A 12,773-nucleotide genomic window follows, 5' to 3' on the forward strand; every position below is an offset into this window, starting at 1 on the left:
AGGAGAAAAAAATGGAACAATGAAGAATTTGTAATACACACTTATTTCATTACTGTACTTGTGATGACCTTCATTTCTACATTATTGGGAGTAATTAAGGTAAATATAGAAATTTGTCTACGAGCTAAATTGTTTCGCTATAGAGGCAATAAATAGTTCTGAATCTACAGTTTATTTCTTTTGTCTTGTAATGCACCCACATACGTTGTATATCCATATACATATTTTGTTTCGCGGCTCATTTTTTTCATGGTTTTCGTTTTTTAACAATGTGGTATTGCTCATTTTACAAGTGAAGGAACTAATGGGTCAAATCATTTATTCGGGTCATTTGGACTTTATAGACAGATATGGGGGTTTATTGAGTGACAAGTAAAGCAAGGCATGTCCTTGCTTGAATGTAAGTTTATCTTGATGAGTATTAAAACATAAGAGCACACACAAACACAGCGAAGCTCACTCATTCACACAAACTGCCTGAGCAAAGAATCGTTAGTTAGTTATTGTAGTTCTAGTTATTCAGTTGCTGTAACTATGAGACATGCTGTTTCAGTCAGAGAGGAGGATTTGGAGGAAAATCAGAGCCGAGGAGTCTGCTTGTCATCCCACACGTGTTGTTCCATTGGCTGAGAGGCTTGCGTCACACAGCGGACTTCCCTATAAAGAGTCTCTCTCCCACACAGGCGGCAGAACAGATGAGTGCTCACTCACTTACAGCAAGGAAGACAACTGTGTAACACATTAAATACTTTACAAGCACTTCCTTTGGAAATATCAATCTAGCGGTCTGCAAAGTATCTCATCATGTGCAGAGGACTTGAATCACTGCCCAGCACATGCCTGGAGAGGTGTTATTCCTGTACTTCTATTCTACCACAGGTGGAATTTAAAAGGTCTGCTTCACCCTTCTCTTCTTTTTAACAATGTTTATTTCTTTCTCTTTGCAGGGCAAAGGAGCTGAAAGCTTTGTTTGGAAGTTTTCTCCAAAAGTCAGATCACAGCATCACTTGCCAGTCAAAGAAAAGCGAAAAGCTGAGGTAAGAGGTACATTCAAAGTCCCTTTCGAAGCATTTAACTGGAATCAAAGTGGGTCTCTATAATTTGTAGAACTTATCCTCATGATGTTTTTCTGTGGTTGCAGGTTAAACGTCGACGAGCCTTTAAAATGGAAGGAGTCGCTGGAGAGCTTGTTGTCCAGTCAAAGTAAGAGCGATCCTCCACATCACCCACGATGCGAAATGTTTCCCTCATTCCAGATGTTTTTAAGACAATACCAGATGCTAATCTACTAATCTCCTCTTTCTCTCCCGTTTCTAGATGGACTTTGCATGTTCAGAGCGTTCCTCCACTCAGAGTTCAGTGAGGAAAACATTGCATTCTACTTGGCTTGTGAGGATTACCGGGAAACAAAACATTCAAAACTGGCCGCCAAAGCAAAGAAGATTTACGACGAATTCATCGGCTCTGACGCGCCACGAGAGGTAAATATAAAAACAGCCCATATAGACTATTTAGGATGCTCCCGGTAATCTGCCGGTGTCACTTGTCTCATTGTGAAGGTCTGATAGTCACCTCACCAACTCTTCTGCTCCCCTACAGGTGAATCTTGACCATGTGACCAAAGCCATCACAAAGGAGAACATGGCGCATCCCAACCAGTCCTGTTTCAACCTGGCCAAAGCCAAAATCTACACCCTGATGGAGAAAGACTGCTACCCCCGCTTTCTGAAGTCCACCGCATACCTAGAGCTCAGCAGAAAGACAGGCTAACAAACTGCGGTTAAAAGAAACTCTTCTGCAAGAAACAGGCATAAAAAAAGGGACATAAGCATACAGCAGAGTCTGTAAAAAAAGTTCACACGGAACAATTACGTCAGTCCGCGGAGATTCACGCCGGGCTGTGGAGTTATTTTGGGGGAAGGAGGTTGCATACGGATCTGCCTCCAGGCTGGAAGCTGAAGGACACGTGAAGCTTCCGATTGACGCGACTGACTCAGACTGGGCTGCAGGCAATGTCTGCCCCCGAAATAGACACCTGCACTCCACCTACACGGACGACAGCCACGATGGCATGAATTGTGAAAACGTGGATAGAAATGAGTTCCTCTAACTCAACAAAGCTACCACTCAATGGCATTAGTGTGTATTTATTTATTTATTATTTAATGTATTTTTACTGTGTTGAAAATTGTTCAGACTACAAATGTCAAAATAAGTGTATTGAATAAAACATGACCAATTTACAGAAACAAAAGATTACTGTTTTGTACCATGGAAAATGTGCTGCACACACACAGGGTGAGAAGGGGTGAATGTTTAGTGAGATCAGAATGTCGGCGAAAGGAAGAAGAGTTGCTCATGCGTGCCGTTATAGCAGCAAACTCATCTGTGGCCTCACTGGTTCCACTTCACATGTGGTTGTCTGGATGACTCCTTTTCTCTGACTGTGTGTCATATGAAAAGACCAAAGGTTTGACTCTGAAGCTGTGCTGCTGCAGTTGGGATTCAATAAAGTTAGGGCAGAAGGGCAAGGCCGGTAAATTCAGCTTATACGCATATCCCAAAAACAAGATCATGTTGCTGAGAAGCATCAAAGTGTGATGGCCAGTTACCATGGAGACATCAAACACGTGCACGGGCAGGTTTGTTTACTACTTAGCCACACACTCACAGCCTGTGAGTCACAGCAGCCTCCCCTCCTATTCTATTTTAAGAATAAAATAAGATAAAGTAAAATAAGATTAAAATATTACAAGCAAAAATTAAATCAAGACGTAAAAAGGTGAGCCAGTTGCCACAGCAGCCTCCCCTTCTTTTCGTAAATCAGTCCCTTCCCTCCATTCTCCTGCCATCTCTTATTGCCACGTCATCGACGCCCCCCACCCCCGCTCTCCTACAGCAACCCTCGGCAGCAAGGAAAAGGTCATTAACCCCACGCTTACACACGTGGAAAACGACAGAAGTTATCTTTCCACTCCACCCGTCTCTCTTTCCGTCACTCTCGATCAGATATCAGATGGAACTTATTATCTTACCAAGCTTAAACCATTTGTTAAACAAAATGAAAAAATCGGAGTAAACAAAGCAGAGAATGTGAATAAAAAATGAAGTACATTTTCTGATGCCACTTAGATCTGCAGAGAAGTTGTACCGGGAGGAAGAAAGAAGAAGAAACATTGATGGGAGAAGACTTTTGAAACACACCAGTTGAGAACGTTGTGTGTGATCACTATGGCAACGTAGACATCGGAGCCGAGGAGGGAGGGTTCACGTCTGCGGTGGAGGAGGGGAGCAGCAGCAGGAGGGCGAGGCGGACCCCAGTGACGGATCAACACACACACCACAAACCACACCCCGTTGGGTGAGTTAACTTTAGATTATGATTTACAAATTGCACAAATAAATGCACACACATCCTTTAAGTAACATGCTGGAATCACATTTCGGCATATGAAATAATTTAGCATTATCACTGTTTAATTTATACATTATCTCAGTATCGCTCCTCGCTGTGTTTGGGTGCCTCTAATACTTGGTATTGGAGGGATACAGCAGCGTCGCGTGGATGCTACCATGAATAACGAATTTGAACAGAACAGAACTGAATTCTCAACAGGACGATGAGAATTGGGGAAACTGCAGCATGCTGGGGGAGTCATCTTGATCCCCTGATCAATTATATCGATTCCTCAATGGCCTTATCTGAATAAAAATCTGACACCGGATTATGAAACAAGTCAGAAATTGCGATAAAGGACGAATTAAGGTATTATCTATATTGTCAAAAAACAGTAGACACAGAAGGTATGTTGTAGATATAGATACATATATTTTTTCTTTTGGGGCTTTAGACATAAAAGTAATCTACCTTTCTTTTATGTCTTGGTTACATGCAATCATTGAATTAGTTTTGTTGAACATTATTTTCATTTGCTCCTTTTAAGTAGGAGTTATCGGTTTTTCCACGGTGCTGGGTTTCTTTGGCTTTATCATGTAAAGCTAATGGAGTGTCTCCTTTCAAAATACTCAAGTGTCATTCTAGACTGCAACTCTGAGTTCAATGCCCAACTGGATGGAGTGTCAACGATGAATTCTCCCAAAGAGTCCATGTCAGGGTTCAATACCTAAATTGCAGTCGAACAGTGGCTTTCCAGACTGGGTGTCCGTCTAAAGTCAGCTAATGGAATATCGCCTTTCGACGCAGTCGAATCGTGGCTTTCCAGACTGTGCTCTGGACTGCTGTCATTATCTTTGGTTTGTCTGAAACAGGGAGTTCTTCCGTGGCGTTCAAGAATCTTTTGATCGCGCTGGGTTTCTTTGGCTTTATCATGTGCTTAACCAGTGTCTCGCAGACGTGCTCATCAGTCAGCTGCAGAATTAGCTTCTGAATCGACGCCTGTGTACTATTACAGTCCATCTTTAGCAGGTCCTTGTAGGCTTTCATGTCAGCCCTCTTGATGTTGTGTCTCTGTGTCTCCACGGCTACATCGATACACTGGAACATTTCAAGGACCTGCTGCGTCAGTGAATAAACGGTTGCTTCATGGAGGTGAGTATTCAAATGGAATGGCAGATCTGTATTTTCTACAGGGGCCATACGGAAGAATCCGGCGACCCAGGATGCCACTGATGAGGCGGTCCAGGTTAATGTAATGCGTTACCTGAAAGGAGCATCTGACCGCAAAGGTGTTTTTCAACCAGTGTGCCGTGAAAACATTTTTTTTTTACATACTGTAACTTCATTGGTGAAAAAAAAAGAGCCAACTTGTGTGTTTGTGTGTGTGTGTCGTCTCGCTGTTGGTGGTATGAAGGCTCAATACTCCCCTCTGCCTGTGGGTGGCGGTACGCAGCGTAATTAATAGGCAGATTTGCTGAGGCGACAATTTTAAAAAGTGAGATTAAGATTAAGGCCGGCGCATGCTTCTGCGTTTGCGTCTGCGTGGGGGGGTACCGGCGGAGTACCGCGGACGCTGGGGGGGTGTAACGGCGGATTACCTACGGCCGGTGACGCTAAGAGGGGGGGGCTACGGCGGGACGCTACGGGGGGAGTGGGGGGTACAGCGGGACGCTATGGTCGACACGGCTCGGGGGCCGAGTGCGATTCCTTGGCGTGAGGAATTGTATGTGTGGCCGGAGTGCGTGACACTCCTGCGTGAGAGCCCTGTATCATTTCCAGTTAAAAGACAGACAGTCCGACTGTCCAATTAGATGGGTCCGTCCTCTGCTTCCTGCGATAAGGCCCTACCCTTTCCGTAAGAAGTTAATTTCTTTGTGTTTTAGAAATTTGTCGTTGTGTTTTCACTTCAGGGCCACCGTACTCCGGGCCTGGTAGCTCCAGGCAACACTGTTCTCAGGTTCAGTGATGATTCCCTCGGAGAGGGACATATTTTATATATAACTTTGTATAGAGAAAGAGAGAGAGACGGACAGGGGGAAAATATAAATAAAATATTGCAACGTCCCCGAGCAGTAGCAGCCACGCTGTTGTTTCTCCTTTTTTTGCATTCATTAGCAGGGATAAACCGAGCACTCGAAGAAAACCTTTTACGACAACCTCAATACTAATAAAACAACCGCTAATGTATGGCGTTATATTTGTGCCACAATCCTGAGCGCGTAATTTTAAGCACGTAGTTTTAAGTTTTGAGCACAGAGAACTATATTTTAGCAAAGAAAAACATATTCCGTGCGTGAATGGGTGGAGAGAGCGCAGCAATGGCTGCCTGCGCGCAGAAAACGGTCGACGGGGGAAGGGGAGTGCAGCCGACGCTACGGTCGAGGGGGAGTGCCGCCGACGCTACGGTCGGCGGGGGAAGGGGAGTGCAGCCGACGCTACGGTCGACGGGGGAGGGGGTTTGCCGCCAACGCTATGGTCGACGGGGGAAGGGGAGTGCAGCCGACGCTACGGTCGACGGGGGAGGGGGAGTGCCGCCAACGCTACAGTCGACGGGGGAAGGGGAGTGCAGCCGACACTACGGTCGACGGGGGAGGGGGTTTGCCGCCAACGCTACGGTCGACGGGGGAAGGGGAGTGCAGCCGACGCTACGGTCGACGGGGGAGGGGGTTTGCCGCCAACGCTACGGTCGACGGGGGAAGGGGAGTGCAGCCGACGCTACGGTCGACGGGGGAGGGGGAGTGCCGCCAACGCTACAGTCGACAGGGGAAGGGGTTTGCCGCCAACGCTACGATCGACGGGGGAAGGGGAGTGCAGCCGACGCTACGGTCGAGGGGGAGTGCCGCCGACGCTACGGTCGACGGGGGAAGGGGAGTGCAGCCGACGCTACGGTCGACGGGGGAGGGGGTTTGCCGCCAACGCTATGGTCGACGGGGGAAGGGGAGTGCAGCCGACGCTACGGTCGACGGGGGAAGGGGAGTGCAGCCGACGCTACGGTCGACGGGGGAGGGGGTTTGCCGCCAACGCTACGGTCGACGGGGGAAGGGGAGTGCAGCCAACGCTACGGTCGAGGGGGGAGGGGGATTGCCGCCGACGCTGCGGTCGAGGGAGGGTGCCGCCGACGCAACGGTCGACGGGGGAGGGGGAGTGCAGCCGACGCTACGGTCGACAGGGGAGGGGGAGTGCCGCCGACGCTACGCTCGACGGGGGACGGGGAGTGCAGCCGACGCTACGGTCGACGGGGGAGGGGGAGTGCCGCCGACGCTACGGTCGACGGGGGGAGGGGGAGTGCAGCCGACGCTAGGGTCGACGGGGGAGGGGGAGTGCCGGCGACGCTACGTTCGACGGGGGACGGGGAGTGCAGCCGACGCTACGGTCGACGGGGGAGGGAAAGGAGTGGCGCGCACGCTACCGTCGGTGTCATTATCTTTGGTTTGTCTGAAACAGGCAATGAACGGTTCTTCCGTGGCGTTCAAGAATCAGAATAATGGAGTTTCTCCTTTCGACGCCGTCGAATCGTGGCTTTCCAGACTGTGCTCTGGACTGCTGTCATTGTCTTTGGTTTGTCTGAAACAGGCAATGAACGGTTCTTCCGTGGCGTTCAAGAATCTTTCGAAGGCGCTGGGTTTCTTTGGCTTTATCATGTGCTTAACCAGTGTCTCGCAGACGTGCTCATCAGTCAGCTGCATAAATAGCTTCTGAATCGACACCTGTGTATTTCTACAGCCGATGGGCTTTAGCAGGTCCTTGTAGGCTTTCATGTCAGCCCTCTTGATGTTGTGTCTCTGTGCCTCCATGGCTACGTCAATATACTGGAGCTTTTCAAGGACCTGCTGCGTCAGTGAATAAACGGTGGCTTCGTGGAGGTGAGCTGCTATTGAATCCCCCGTTACCCGGCTGACTAGCTTCTCCACGACTGTCTTGCAGCCTTTTTCGTCCCACCTATTTTGTGTGTCGCTCTCAGCTTGCACCTCTATGATAGAAGCTGCTTCTGGCTGAATAGGGTCCGTTGTTGTTGTGACCCTTTCAGTAACGACGGGCAACTCTGAGTTGGACGGCAAACTGGATAGAGCCGAAGTGTCAACGATGAATTCTCCCAAAGGATCCATGTGGGGGTTCAAGACCTCAATTGTAGTCAAACAGTGGCTTTGCAGACTGGGTGTCCGAATAAAGTCAGCTGACGGAGTTTCTCCTTCCGAGGCAGACGAATAGTGGCTTTCCAGACTGGGTGTCCGTCTAAAGTCAGCTAATGGAGTTTCTCCTTTCGACGCAGTCGAATCGTGGCTTTCCAGACTGGGTGTCCGTCTAAAGTCAGCTAATGGAGTTTCTCCTTTCGACGCCGTCGAATCGTGGCTTTCCAGACTGTGCTCTGGACTGCTGTCATTGACTTTGGTTTGTCTGAAACAGGCAATGAACGGTTCTTCCGTGGCGTTCAAGAATCTTTCGAAGGCGCTGGGTTTCTTTGGCTTTATCATGTGCTTAACCAGTGTCTCGCAGACGTGCTCATCAGTCAGCTGCATAAATAGCTTCTGAATCGACACCTGTGTATTTCTACAGCCGATGGGCTTTAGCAGGTCCTTGTAGGCTTTCATGTCAGCCCTCTTGATGTTGTGTCTCTGTGCCTCCACGGCTACGTCAATATACTGGAGCTTTTCAAGGACCTGCTGCGTCAGTGAATAAACGGTGGCTTCGTGGAGGTGAGCTGCTATTGAATCCCCCGTTACCCGGCTGACTAGCTTCTCCACGACTGTCTTGCAGCCTTTTTCGTCCCACCTATTTTGTGTGTCGCTCTCAGCTTGCACCTCTATGATAGAAGCTGCTTCTGGCTGAATAGGGTCCGTTGTTGTTGTGACCCTTTCAGTAACGACGGGCAACTCTGAGTTGGACGGCAAACTGGATAGAGCCGAAGTGTCAACGATGAATTCTCCCAAAGGGTCCATGTGGGGGTTCAAGACCTCAATCGTAGTCAAACAGTGGCTTTGCAGACTGGGTGTCCGAATAAAGTCAGCTGACGGAGTTTCTCCTTCCGAGGCAGACGAATAGTGGCTTTCCAGACTGGGTGTCCGTCTAAAGTCAGCTAATGGAGTTTCTCCTTTCGACGCAGTCGAATCGTGGCTTTCCAGACTGGGTGTCCGTCTAAAGTCAGCTAATGGAGTTTCTCCTTTCGACGCCGTCGAATCGTGGCTTTCCAGACTGTGCTCTGGACTGCTGTCATTGTCTTTGGTTTGTCTGAAACAGGCAATGAACGGTTCTTCCGTGGCGTTCAAGAATCTTTCGAAGGCGCTGGGTTTCTTTGGCTTTATCATGTGCTTAACCAGTGTCTCGCAGACGTGCTCATCAGTCAGCTGCATAAATAGCTTCTGAATCGACACCTGTGTATTTCTACAGCCGATGGGCTTTAGCAGGTCCTTGTAGGCTTTCATGTCAGCCCTCTTGATGTTGTGTCTTTGTGCCTCCACGGCTACGTCAATATACTGGAGCTTTTCAAGGACCTGCTGCGTCAGTGAATAAACGGTGGCTTCGTGGAGGTGAGCTGCTATTGAATCCCCCGTTACCCGGCTGACTAGCTTCTCCACGACTGTCTTGCAGCCTTTTTCGTCCCACCTATTTTGTGTGTCGCTCTTAGCTTGCACCTCTATGATAGAAGCTGCTTCTGGCTGAATAGGGTCCGTTGTTGTTGTGACCCTTCCAGTAACGACGGGCAACTCTGAGTTCGACGGCAAACTGGATAGAGCCGAAGTGTCAACGATGAATTCTCCCAAAGGGTCCATGTGGGGGTTCAAGACCTCAATCGCAGTCAAACAGTGGCTTTGCAGACTGGGTGTCCGTCTAAAGTCAGCTGACGGAGTTTCTCCTTCCGAGGCAGTCAAACAGTGTCTTTCCAGACTGTGCTCTGGACTGTCAGTTTCCCCTTCCAAAATGTCAAATTCAACCTCAATTTCGTATCCATCCAAACGCTCCGTGAGCCGGGCGATGGCTTGCACATGAGCTTCAGAATTGAAGTCCACTTCCATCACAAAGTTGGATTCTACAGCCGGCTTCCAACCCATGACATAAGAAATGAATTTCTGCATTTTGTTTCTTTAAATTCACTTACCCTAAATGTTCAGTTGCCCTAAATTGTAATCTGGTACTTCACTATAATGGCACTGAACTCAAAACGATGTCTCTCCTTTCTTGGTCCGCTGCAATTGACCTATAACTAAGCTCTGTGATCTGATCAAAGCTCAAACCTCGTTGCTTAGCAACTGTTTATGACCTATTTATGACCTAAATGGTAACCATTTGGTAACCATGGTAACTAGTTTTAATGTAATGTGTGGTGTAATCTATTATGATTTTGTAATAATCATGATGTTTTAACAAATTCTGAAAAATGGGAGGGGGGGATTGGATATGTCAACAATATGTCAAGTGACATTCTATACTTACGGTTATAGTGAAATATATGATTAAAGAGTGAAAAAGTAAAGGGCATCTGGCCCACACCTGATTTGAGTTTGAGATCATGGTCTAGACTCTACACTATGTGAAAAAACAAGGCAATTGCTATAATCATAATCAATGTGTTTGGTCCGTCCTAGATCCTGCAGGCAGAACACGATGAGCAACCTGAGTGGGAATCTCTTGGCACCTCACAATTCGATTCCGATTCAGAGGTCAACTATTAGTTTCTAAACCGATTATCGATTATCAATTCTAAGTCGATAAGACGATTATCGATGCATCTCGATTTTTAAAACATTTCAGTTTGCTACTCAGTCTCAAATCTGAGTTTGCTACTAAATCTGAGGTTGCTATTTACTTCCTACTTTGTTTGATAATTAAAGAAAATCAACAGATACATTTAATCTTTTTTATGAGAAAATATGGCTTTCTATCAACAATGCAATAAACAATGCAGCTTTCATTTGAACACAATATGGGTTGCCTCTACTGGACATACGCTAATTGAGATTCATTGAACAAACACTGGTTTGTTTTCCTTCCTCAGCAGATGGATTTAACTCATAATTGTCCCTCCCTCTTTGCTGTAGCAGCTAATGTTACAAACATATATTATGCATGCTTGCTTTTCACTCCAGCTGTCTGTTTAGGTAGATAGTCATGGTTCATATCTAATCGCAGAACATACTTTGGAAAGAAAGAGGCATGTGGAGACCTGATCAGGTGCGGCTACATGTGTGTGGCAGCGGCTTGTTTGGATCATTTGTTCTGCCTCTGCATTGCGTTATCATAAAGGTGTAGTCTGGAGTTTTTTTAACTTTCGAGATGAATGACTACACAGATAGCTTCAGACAAGGACAATAATAGTTTCTTGTTTGCAATGATTAGAGATATATATATAAAAAGTATTCGTTAGGACAGGCCTTTACTTAGAAGCAAACCAACTCAAGACAATAACAAAACGACCGACTACACTAAGAAATTAGTTCCAGTGACGGACTGGGTTTTACTTTGATGTCTTTATTAATTTGTTCAAAGTCCGATGGATGATCTCCATTTTCAAGTTTTATAATAGTCGTTTCACGCTGGCTAGACAGAAATAGCCGTTATATATATTTACACTACGAAAAAATGTCTTTTGTGCAGAAACAGGATCATCAAGTTTTACAGTCCGTGAAGTAAAGACAGACACGTCTCACCCCTGGATGAGCTGTCATGGGAGGGCCCGTGCTGTCTTTTATGAGAGTGTCTGAAGCGTGGATCGGTTTCAGTGGACACCTCTGAATGTCAGGAGGGTGGAAACATAATGTGAAGCTCTGTTTAACCAGTGGATTTGGGTACCTACTTCACTGGTAGAAATGAGTCAGCATCCTCATTTTAACACATATTTGTGGTGTGAGAGGTGATTAATAGTGTTGCCAACGGTGCTTGAACTTGGGAGAACGGAGTAAAAACTGCAGTCATGGTTACAGGGTTACCAAGGGAACAAAGCCAGCACAGATGAGTGGTCCTATCCACTCTAAAAAATATATATATATATATATATATCACAGCTTGGACTCATTTTCATTTACTTCAGATGGTAAGATAAAATGTTAATAGGCTGAATTCAGAAATACACTCTTTTGTGTTCACAAAAATAGCATCTTGTCAGGTCTCAAAAACATGTCATCTAATTATCATCAATATTAAAACCCTGAAATGAGACATAAGAAGAGAGCAACATCTGGTCTGCATTAATTCATTACATGATGCTATATGGAGACAGTGCAGAGGACCGCCATGTCCAGCAAATACAGTGACTCACCACTGTGAGGTAAAGTCACACATGTTTGCTTTTAGTTTACATTTCCAGGAAAAAATTATGTAGAGCCTGAGGAGATGTTGTTTTACTTTTTCCTCATTATCCATCCTCTGTCGGTACGCTGTGCTTTCTTTTGCAGTTCAAAAACATGCAAACAAGACAGTGACCCAACTCGCCCCAAGGTACGAATGTAGGACGATGCTCTTTCCAGGGCGTTTCCCCCTCTTGAACGACACTCACGTAGGATGGAATGTAGAAACACCTTTTTATTCAAAATGTTATAGAGGCTATATTAAATGCACACAAAAACAAACATACAAGGTGCACCAAGGTTTAGTTAAAGTACGACCTAGTCAGAGTGAGGCCTGTTAGAAAACCCACTTCTTAACTGTTCTTAACTGTCATCAGATTTTCCTTCTTTGAAATTTATTTGAGAATGTTCTTCTGCTAGATACTTCCTGAAGTCAAAGTCACATATTTCCAGCAAAATCAGTGTGTGCTAACTAAATGTGTCAAGAAACAAGAACACAAACTTGAAAGGACTGTCCCCTTTCCCACATTAATAGTAGTTTTTTAAGAGTAAATTATCCACTAATCTGACAGTTTAATGCAAAAAAGCACTTCCCGACATTTATATGACTATTTTGTTTACTATGTTGTTACTTATTCAACATTAGCAGGGTGCATTTGACTTGAGGCATTGTTGTGAATGCTGAAAAGCTTTAAAACTTTGCAGACATACAACATTATGTTGGACAACTTATTCAAACACTAATGGAGTGATACAGCTAAAAGCATTAGGATCCCAAGCAGATCATTCAAGTGGGAACGCAAACAGAACCGAATAGTTTAGAACGAAGTGGGATGTATAAGTGTGAATGTGAATACACTCTCATGTCCGTAAATACAGCAGCAGCCCAACATAAAGACTGATTACCAGAGGAAACAGCTATGTTTCAGTTCAAAGGTAACAGCACCTTGTAAAGTGCACTAACTAACACATCTAGAGATACAGCCATGGATCGGCTGCCAATTGGAACCGTTTTACATCAAGGAAGGGCTCAGATGTATTCCTGCCTTTCTTAAACAAACAGCATTAATGACTTAAAACGTGAATGCCTTTCCACA

The 12,773-nt window shown here is 45.9% G+C and overlaps 1 protein-coding gene across 1 annotated transcript; it reads left to right on the forward strand.

Annotated features, from left to right (window-relative positions):
• Positions 1-691: 691 nt before the first annotated feature.
• On the forward strand, positions 692-2,254 carry rgs5b (regulator of G protein signaling 5b). Its single transcript, XM_040172427.2, has 5 exons — positions 692-848; positions 948-1,037; positions 1,142-1,203; positions 1,318-1,481; positions 1,600-2,254. Exons 1-5 carry the CDS (start codon positions 805-807, stop codon positions 1,768-1,770), a joined length of 531 nt encoding a protein of 176 aa, XP_040028361.1. The 5' UTR covers positions 692-804; the 3' UTR covers positions 1,771-2,254.
• The last annotated feature ends 10,519 nt before the right edge of the window (positions 2,255-12,773 follow it).

This window comes from Gasterosteus aculeatus, chromosome 3 (genome assembly GCF_964276395.1).
Source record: "Gasterosteus aculeatus chromosome 3, fGasAcu3.hap1.1, whole genome shotgun sequence".
NCBI classification, from domain to species: domain Eukaryota; kingdom Metazoa; phylum Chordata; class Actinopteri; order Perciformes; family Gasterosteidae; genus Gasterosteus; species Gasterosteus aculeatus.